Below are 10,304 nucleotides of genomic sequence, written 5' to 3'. Positions count from 1 at the left end.
CATGTACAATATATTGACATCAACACAGCCTCAGAAGAATGACACAATCCCTAAAAGTACTATGACGGCAAATATATTGTGTGGTATATTTTTGAAAATGATTGGCTGTTTTGGAAGCACAATGTGGATTCATTGGACTGGCTTAAATCCAGATCTCCAAAGGCATGAAGCTGCTGCAGCTTGCTATGGCATATGGATTTCTATGAGGACACAGTGAACATCTTGTTAAGAGTGAAAGTCCTTTGCTTGGTGCGATAGGATTCATTGCTGGATACCAGCCACACTTCTGCCAGATCTGTTCCTGTTTTGCGAATTAATGAAGAACCCTCTTTCTTCAACAGCCAAATGAATGACTCTGTTTTCCTTGCTTGAAGCCGTCATGACAAATTATACGGAAATGCACTTTATCATAGCCCAGACACCTACAAATTACACCACACTTCCACAATTCAGAGAACACTGCAGCCTTCTCCAAAAACACACTCCTCAAATGCAAGGCATAAAATTACTCTAAAACCCAGCACCAAATCTTCCGGAATGCACAAATCTCCGTCTTCCAAATGCCATTCATGCTAAAGACATATTCTGGCTCTCACCACAGTTTTAAAAATGGCTCCTGACGCATGATGTTTACATCTCGTTTCACATATTGAAATAATTAGGAGTATCTGCAATGTTAAAAAACATTGATACCTAATGAATCCTTCATAGTATGATTATAAAAAGAAATAAAACATGGAGGAGCTATGCCTTGATGAAAATGCTAGGATGAAGGGCCATTGCTTGTTTTGGATTGAAAGAAAATGTTTGGAGACAAATTATTGTTAGTATATTTTCTTTCCTTTTAAAACACACACACAGAGAGAGAGAGAGAGAGAGAGTGCAGTACGATGTCTGTTTAACTGGGAGCCCAGTCCCACTGCATGCAGTGGGGTCTTGGGATCAAAATCTGATTGACAATTTATCTACAATGTATGCACAGGACCCCTGACCCACTTGGGAGGCTGATTTGGAGCTTTCAAATCAGCTGTGACCTGCTTCATCCTGTTTCGGACCCAGTCTGACCCACTTCGCATTCCGGATCTGAAGTGAGGTTTAGATGAAGCACAATGAGGCACCTCAAGTCTCAATGGCAAGGAGTGGACCATGCAAGGGGAAGGATCATTGCTCAATGGCAGAACACCTGTGTTGCATGTAGAACATCCCAGATTCAATCCCTGGCATCTCCAGGAGCTTTTCTACACAAGCAATTTATTGCACATTCATGATTGGTCACTCATGAAAAGTTAGCGGGTCTTTTACACATCTTCAACCTCCAGGAGGTCTCCCATACTTAAGTTATTCCCATCTATTGGCTGTGTGAAATGCCAGCGTAGCACTAAAAATGCGCTATAGATCCTGATTGGCTGCAGTGTGTGGCTGATGCATGTGTCACTGACTGGGGGCAGAGATAGACTACTTGCTCATGCAGTCGTGGTCTGTGCCTGAAGAGGTATATAGAGCTGGGTGTCTTCCACATACTGAAGACACCACACCCCAAATCTGAGGATAACCCCCTTTTGCCAGTTTCATGTAGATATTAAATAGCATCGAGGATAACATAGATCCGCAAGGCACACCATAGTGAAATAGCTATAGAGATGAGAAGAAATCCCACTCCCACCTTCTGTCCGGAAACTACTGAAGAGCCGTGCCCCAAAGCCCAGCTCCAGAAGGATGCCATAGTTCATGGTATTGAATGCTTCTCAGAGGTCCAGAAGAATGAGTGGAGCAGCATTCCCTCTGTCCTTCTCCCAGCATTGGTCATTCATTAAGCTTGTTGTAAAAAGCACACTAAAAAGCAGGTTGAAATGGATTCAGAAAAAAAGTCTCATCCGAGAGTGTCTGGAGATACACAGCCATCAAGAGCCTTGCCGGTTGGAGCCCCTTTTTAAATGAGTGGTCACACCATTGCCTCTTGCAAGGAGACATGGACTGGCCCCTGGACTAAATCCAACCCACTGTTGGAATTAGGAGTGGAATCTGCTTTCTCACCTGTGCAGTCCACACAGTGGATGGAGCGGTCTGAAAAGCTCAATCAATGTTTTTGATAAACGGGAGGAAATTGTCTTTATAGAAGGTTTGTTGGCTTCAACAAACATGATACAGCAACCTTGCTAAAGCTGAGCAAGTTGAGAACTGATGGGAGAATACTTGGGAACCCTATGTATGCCATCTTGAGTTCTACCATGTCGGAAAATTAGAAAATACAAGAGGGCAATATATATGGAGGTGGATTTTATATGTTGGACACTTTAGACAACTCAGTTCAGCACACAACAAATGCTTCATGCAGTGGAGGCTGGTGGCTCCGATGGGGCTGTAAATCCATTCAGCCAGAACCCACCAGAATGCTATAAAAAAGCTATCCACTGAACCTAATTTGGGGATTGGGTTCAGCACCTTAGATAGCTCCTTTATAGTTTTGGCTGTTTCTGACTGAAATCCAAAATGGATTCAAAACCCCACTGAAATCAGAGCCACCAGCCCTCACTGGCCTCCTGAAGTCTCATTGCAGGTAACTTGATCCTCTGAATTCGCTGACACACAAATCGCTGTGCGATGTTGTGTGCTTTTCTAACCCTACAAGTGATTTGATTCATCAGGAAGTCTCTTTGCAAAGACATCTTGTTGGGGGAGGATGTTAAGGCGCTTCCCATTTCTTCTCGTCCCATTGAAAGTATTCGGAGATGCTTTCTGGAGAGCCTCGAACCACTGAGGTTTAACCCCGGCTCTGTGCTTCTGGGGGTGGGGAGGGGTGTGTCCCCCGCTTTTGCTTCGGTAGTGCAGTACCAGTAAACCTGACGAAGAGTTCTGGAGAACTCGAAAGCTTGCGCAGCACCTGCGGGTCGTGTCGGTGCCCTGCGCCGGCGTGGCTCTTGTAGAAAGGCATGATTTCAGCACCACAGACCCCTGGACAGCAACTCCGGCTGCCCCGCGCGTTCCAGCCGAAGCGGTGCTCAAGCGGAGAGAGGCGCTGTTTCCGCGCCGGCGTAACCGGGCTGCTCTGATGTGTGCTTCCAGGCGGTGACAGGCGACCTAGCGGCACGCCGATGTAACCTTGCGGCGGACGAGAGCAACGGAGCCGTAAGAAGGCAGTGGGGCGCGATGGGTGAGCATGGGGGGCCGTAGGCGCGCCGACCCCCACCCCCGGGGAGCCGCAGATGCCTTCCAACGTGTCACGGCTTTTGAGCTCTCCGTCTGCGGGAAGGCGCTGGCCACTAAGGACCCCCCGGCCAGCTCGGCGTCCTCGGGCAGGGAAAGGCTGCCCATAAGGAGGGACCTTCCGCCTCTCTAAACCAAGGATCCTGACCTACGGCGAGAAAGAACAACAATGTTGCTCCATTCGGTTCTTTGAGACATGCGCCAGAATGGTGAGTAGCGATCGTCGCCGCCGCCGCCGCCGCCTTCCTAACACACGCACACAAGCACGCACCTCCCCATCGTTTGGGGCCTCGGTGGGTTCAGTGCTACGTGGGCTGGAAAGCCGATCGAGGGATCTGGGAGAAGATCCCAGGACTTCGTGGCAAGCCGGTTTTAGGACTAGCGCTGCGGGTTGGGGGAGGAGGGGAAACGGGGCAGAAACGCCTGCCTTTTGCTGTGTTGCCTTTCCAAGAGCGAAAGAAGAGAGAAATGCTCTAATAACTTTACCAGGACTACTTTCGGGCTAACTGCTGGGAGAATCTAAGGTCGCCATCCGCAAGCCCCCGTCCCTCCACGAAACGCCGTGGCTTACTTCTCTAGATGGCAACCTGTAGCTTCACTGCACATCCTCCTACCCACCCGGCCCCTTCAGTGACCGATCCAGCGAAGTCAGAGGAATGGCTGTTGATGTCAGTAGGGGGCGTTGGGTCAGTCCCTCGAGAACGAGTTAGGAGAGAGTAAAGTACTCCGAGTAGCAGGAGGTTTTGCCCACGAAAAATACGAGTCGCGGGTGGATGGTGGGGAACGTTTCTATTGTTCTTCGCCGGTGATGATCGCCGTTATCCCTTTCATCCGAACGTTGTGAATGCTCTCAACAAAACCCAAGTCGTTTGGGAATGACGGCAGGATTTCTTTTATTCCGGGATGCTGCGCTCAGTGCAAGTGCATGCTAGGCTTTAGGCTGCAGAACGGATGGGTCTGAGTAGAGATGTGAAGGCCCCGGGGGGGGGGGGGGAACCGGAAAAAATCAGAAAAAAAACTGGTTCCCCCCCCCCCCGGTTGTTTCCGAATCCTTTTTTTGGGGGGGGTTTTCCGATATACTGGAAAAATTGAAAAAAATGAAGAAAAAACGGATTACGGGATGTTTTATTTTAGCATGATGAATAAAATGTTTAAGACAAGGTGTTCAGATATTTACTTCTCCAAATGATTTCTAAAAACTGTACAGTATCAGATTATTACAATGTCTGTGCACCAAGGACAAGCAAGTCCTAGGTTGCAAACTGAGACTACAACTCTCAAATGCAAGAGGAAGATGCATTTCTGCTTCTAGGGGGCACTTCCATGGAAGCAGAGACTGAAACTAATACTGATAGCTCTAGGTCAGAAAATGAGTCTGATTAAATTTCATGAATCTTGGGGGGGGAACCCCATTTTTTCAGTTCTCTTTATGGGAATGGGGACTTTATGTCTTGACACTGGAGGACTAGTGGAGACATAAATAATTTTCTTTGTTACTAATGTTGGTGGTTTCTTCAGTTGTTTTTTAAAATTGTTTTTTGCCTGCAGCTCATAAACTGGCAGAACGAAAGAGGTTCCTTACAGTTCAGGTGTTCCTAACAGTTCAGGAGCTTGTAGCTCCATTTGTTACCAAAAAAAGTAAAAAAAGTAAATTAAATTTGTAATAATTGTTTGAATACACTAGTTTTAATATACCAAATGTAATAATTTTATGCCAAACCAACTTGGACATAATTACATTTTATGTTCCTAAAGTAACAAAGTGACTTTTAATCTGTAAAAAGTGTGAATATTGCATTATTTCAATTTTTCTGAAAATTTCTGTTTCCCCCACCCCAAAATGGAAAAAAATGGTTTTTTTCCCATGGCTTCAAAATTTTCAGAAATTTTGCATCTCTAGGTCTGAAACACATCAGGCACATTGCTACTAAGGCTGCAAACCTATACAGACACTTATCTGAGAATAAGGTTCACTGAACCCAGTGAGACTCTTCTGCTGATTGCATTGATTGGATGGAGATTCATCCCTCACAGCATCCTTCTCCTTTAGGATAGATCTTGAGAAGTATGCAAGGAGTAAGCCAGAAACAAAGGCTTAACACGCCTTGTAATGTTGTAAAACTGGGAACTATTGGGTACATTAAAACTTTTGACTATCTCAGAGAGCATCCAAAATAGTAAGAAAAGTGCTTACTGACCAACTGAAAAAGTCTATATTATTTATTTATTTATTTATTTACACCATTTATATACCGCTCCATATCTAAAATAGATTCTGGAGTGGTGAACATAAGAAATAAAATAGTTAAAAGTTTAAAAGATTAAAACAGCATATTAAAAATGATCAATTTTAAACAGAATACCAATAAAAACTGGCTGTTCAGTTAAGGAATGTTTCCCAGAAAAAAAGCTGGAAGCAGCACAGTGTTGGCACCTGCCAGACCTCCAGGCCAGGAATTCCACAGAAAGGGGACCACCACACTAAAGGCTATTCTCCTGGAGGACTCCAGTTGGGCCATAGGTCTATGTGGAACCATCAGGTGCATGCCTTCTGATGACCTCAGTAACCAGTATTTAAAAGGGGAGAGAGAGAGAGAGAGAGAGAGAGAGAGAGAGAGATTTATTTTATTTATTTATTTAAGGATTTTTATGCTGCCATTCAGCCAAAAAAGGCTCTCACAGGCGTGTCCTCTTTTCCATATGGTCACCCTACTCTAATGACCTCAGTGACCAGGCAGGTTGGTAAACCAAAATGCTGGGGCCGGAGGACAGAAAGCACAATGGACATCTATCCAACTGAATTCAGTTGTAGCAGACAGGAATCTTGACGTAGTCTTCAGTCTTCTTGATTGCTTATTTTGGATACTTATCTTTGATGTCTCAGTAAGTATCAGAATCTGCTGGGTTAATGTGCAACTATATGCATGCTTACTTCAGCCTGCATATGATTTGAGTGGCAACAAGTCAGGCATAGGAAAAGTCTTTCGGATATTCCCAGTGGAAAGTCTTAGTTTACTACCCAGGCCTAAGAATGTATATCATTCTGGGAGGTGGATATAAATACACTGCTTAGTGAACAGCACAAAGGTGTCTAAAATAGAGTGGAGTAAAAAATAGCCAAAGGCAAGGGCGGAACCAAGTAATCTTCTAAAATAATATTATTATTGGACGCAGACAAGCTGGAGCGTGTTCAGAGGAGGGCAACCAGGATGATCAGGGGTCTGGAAACAAAGCCCTATGAAGAGAGACTGAAAGAACTGGGCATGTTTAGCCTGGAGAAGAGAAGATTGAGGGGAGACATGATAGCACTCTTCAAATACTTAAAAGGTTGTCACATAGAGGAGGGCCAGGATCTCTTCTCGATCCTCCCAGAGTGCAGGACATGGAATAACGGGCTCAAGTTAAAGGAAGCCAGATTCCGGCTGGACATCAGGAAAAACTTCCTGACTGTTAGAGCAGTGTGACAATGGAATCAGTTACCTAGGGAGGTTGTGGGCTCTCCCACACTAGAGGCCTTCAAGAGGCAGCTGGACAAGCATCTGTCAGGGATGCTTTAGGGTGGATTCCTGCATTGAGCAGGGGGTTGGACTCGATGGCCTTGTAGGCCCCTTCCAACTCTGCTATTCTATGATTCTATGATTCTATTAGTAAAGGTTTTATTAAAATGCCAGGTGCCTACGCGTTTCAAACGCAGTTGCGTTCTTCCTCAGGGCTTTATAACGCACTGTTATAAAGCCCTGAGGAAGAATGCAACCGCGTTCGAAACGCATAGGCACCTGGCACTTTAATAAAACCTTTACTAATAATATTATTGTAGAAGATTACTTGGTTCCTCCCTTGCCTTTGGCTATTTTTTACTCCCCTACAGGGTTTTCCTTGCTTTTGCACCTAAAACAGAGTGAGGCATAATACATATGTTGAGACAGATTCATAGCGCAGTATCCACGGTGCCATTTCGCAAATTCAAATAGCACAAGCAGAGCTCTGCTGGATCTTTCTGTTGTACAAGAAGTTACCCATTATGCTTGTGCAACCAGATGTGCAACCTGTTCTGCAACCCATTCTGCAACCAGTTGCATGACAGTTATGCACAACAGGGTGCACAATGACTTGCACAAGCTTAATGTACAACCACTTGCATAACCATGTCTATGCAAGCATAATTTCAGTTGGATTCTTCTCTTGCGCATAGTTCAGAACCTAGTTTCTGCAAACACAACATCATTTGCATTAATGAAATGACACAGTTGGATACGGCCCAAATAAAATGCAAAATATATTATATTCTTATCAGAGATACTAAAATTATGAACATTGTACCAAAGAGACTATGGCTGCAATCTTTCAAGGGACTAGGTCCCATGAACATAATGTGATTTACTTAAGAGAAAAAATGCATAGGATTGTGCTGTTACATTTGTAATCGCAGGTTTTATGATTTTCTGTACTTTAGTTCATATAGCTGCAATGTCAGCTGCAGAATGAAAACCTAGTTAAAAGGAATTGCTGAATTCATCAGGGATAGACCTGTATGTGAAATGTTGAAAGTATATAATTAAAATGCTTATCTCTAAGAAAAGGAAACTCAAACATTGCCATTGGTGGCATATTTTAGTTGTCAGCATGGGGCCTTGAGGCTAGAAAGCAGGGTACTGTTAAGTGCTCCTAATTTAAAATTCATTTTACTCCAGTTGTTTTTGAATCAAGCATTATATGCATGAACCAAGCTCAACACGTGCAAGGCATATAATGTATTATATTGTATTGCTCATGCTTAGCATCTTTTATTTATTTAGTAATTAACACTGATTGAGCAATAATATACAAATTTCTCTCAGCCTATCCTATCCTGCAGGATAAAAGTCAAGCAAAATCTGAATTACAACAAAATAAGCCATCCTGAACTCCTGAAGAAGAGTGGGATACAGATGATGATTTTAATATCTGAATTACAACAAAATAAGCCCCATATCTGTCACTGTAAACCTAAGTAATATAATTATCTGGCCAATTCTGCATTCATCATCTATTAAAAAAAGAAAAGAAGAGTAAATCAGAATTTCAGGAAACAGCCTCCAACAATTGAACTGGTTGCCATTTATTTTGCAGTGTGTTCCAAAAGTATTGTTTTATATGTGTTAGACCCTCATTAAGAATATATATTTTTAAAAAATCTTCTTAGCCTGTTTCCATTTTATTTCTATTACAGGATTGTTTCATTTTTAATGGTGCAAAACTTCCCCTAGTGAAGCAAATGCAAATGGAATGGTGGGGTATAAATTTTCTAAATAAGTAAATAAATGTATTAAATCCAAATGCAAAAATCATTCATTATGTCATGGAAATTTCACTTTATAATCTCTTTCCCCTATTTTCCCCTGTTTGCTTTTGTAGTATGGATTCATAAATACTTGCTTGAAGTCTCTGGTGGTTGAAAAATATGGTGAAGAAATCTGGGAAAAATTAAGGTAATTTATCCCTAGCTTTATTATTCATAGACTTCGAGGCATGGAAAAACCTCAAAGACCATTGAATAAAAGTGTCAGATGTAACGGGTGGGGCGCTGACACAATAACACTCATGAACACACACTACACATCATGGATCTAGGTGAATGACCAGCGGAGGGAGCACTCCTATGCCCCCAGACAAGATCTGGAGGGGTGGGGCATAAGATAATTGAGTTCCTTGATCCAAGTTTGGAGTCAGCACTTGGACCACAGAGCAAGGAATCTGAGCTTCCCACCTCTTCCCCTTGCAGCTGGCGTAAAGAGACCTGCACTGGGTGTCTCTCTGAGGTGGCATAGATGACCTCAGAGAAGAGGAGAATGGGGTGTGCTAGTGGATGGGGAGGGGAGGTGACTGGGAGGCTGATTTACAATGTATTCTTAGGCCTCTCCAGCTTCTTTCCCTTCTGGTCTGCAAAACCCCAGCTAGACGGGCAAAAAAGCCCATCTAGCCAAAATGCAGAGCAGGAGGAACACAAAGGAGAAGATGGCCTCCGGCGCTCCTCCTGCCTTGCATAGGACAGCCATAAGCCTCTGAGTTCAGAGCCCTATGACTATTCCAATAGGATTGCACACTTAAAGACTAACAGATTTACCATTGGCACATGCTTTCATGGACTAGAGCCCCTTCCATCAGATGCATCACTTCAAGTAGACTCTGATGTAGGAGAGGTAATAGATCTGTAACAGATCTTTGAGATAGGGTGGCCACTTATGCATTGCCAAGAAAGAAGAAAGATATCACCAAAAAGAAAAGAAAAAAGAGGACACAGATTTGCATAAATGTTGCATATATGGATTTATATGTACAGATGCAAATTTAGAAACCGTTGCTACAATTTCAATAGAAATCTAAGACTTGTCACCATAGTGGGGAAGATTGCACCCAGGTGACCTGGGTGCCTGCTCAGCCTGGTGCCCAGGGATAAACTGTTGACAGGCAACTCCAGTGTCCCTGTTCTCCCTTCTATGGTTCTTTATCTTTAAACCAGACTTGGATTAGACAGCCTTTCAAACAGAGGACTTTCATCTATAAAGCAGAACCCATAGCCACCCTACTTGAAAGTGCCGTGAGATTCTTTGCTGATTTTGGTGCAAGTAATAAAGTCACCCTCTGAAAGTATTGAGAAGGAGAAACTGGGGGCATGCAGACTCTGGGAAAGCAAAAGAAATAGGGTCCCTGTATCTTTCTTATCACTGGGACATGGTTTGAAAAATGCAAGATGGTGTCATAGGATGACCCAAATCCAAATATGCTAGCTGTCCTGCCAGAGTTCAAGGTGCCCATGACTCTGTTGGTTGACTCTACTTGCAATTATGGCTCTACTTGTGACTCTGAAATATGCAGAGCCCTACTGCAGCTCAATAATTCTGTAAAATGCCCCGTGTTGCTTCTCTGATTTCTGATTTCATTGAAGAAGAAGAAGAAGAAGAAGAAGAAGAAGAAGAAGAAGAAGAAGAAGACAAACATTTTTCAAAATCTTAGGAATTGTGTTTTTTAGTCCTCAAATTGCTGTGAACCTGGCATGCCTAGCACACCACAGTCCCAAACACAGCATACTAGCACACCATAGTCTCAAGCATCAGTTAAGT

The 10,304-nt window shown here is 43.5% G+C and overlaps 1 protein-coding gene across 1 annotated transcript in view; it reads left to right on the top strand.

The window, feature by feature from the left end:
- Positions 1-3,274: 3,274 nt before the first annotated feature.
- Positions 3,275-10,304, top strand: part of LOC134402152 (guanylate cyclase soluble subunit beta-2-like) — a 33,721-nt gene continuing 26,691 nt past the window's right edge. The window contains exons 1-2 of the mRNA XM_063131495.1: positions 3,275-3,413; positions 8,599-8,672. Of these exons, the coding sequence (XP_062987565.1) occupies positions 3,411-3,413; positions 8,599-8,672 (77 nt within the window). The 5' untranslated portion in view covers positions 3,275-3,410. The remainder of the gene's footprint in view (positions 3,414-8,598; positions 8,673-10,304) is intronic.

This window comes from Elgaria multicarinata, chromosome 8, assembly GCF_023053635.1.
Source record: "Elgaria multicarinata webbii isolate HBS135686 ecotype San Diego chromosome 8, rElgMul1.1.pri, whole genome shotgun sequence".
Taxonomy (NCBI): Eukaryota; Metazoa; Chordata; class Lepidosauria; order Squamata; family Anguidae; genus Elgaria; species Elgaria multicarinata.
This window is presented reverse-complemented; position numbering and strand designations above follow the sequence as displayed.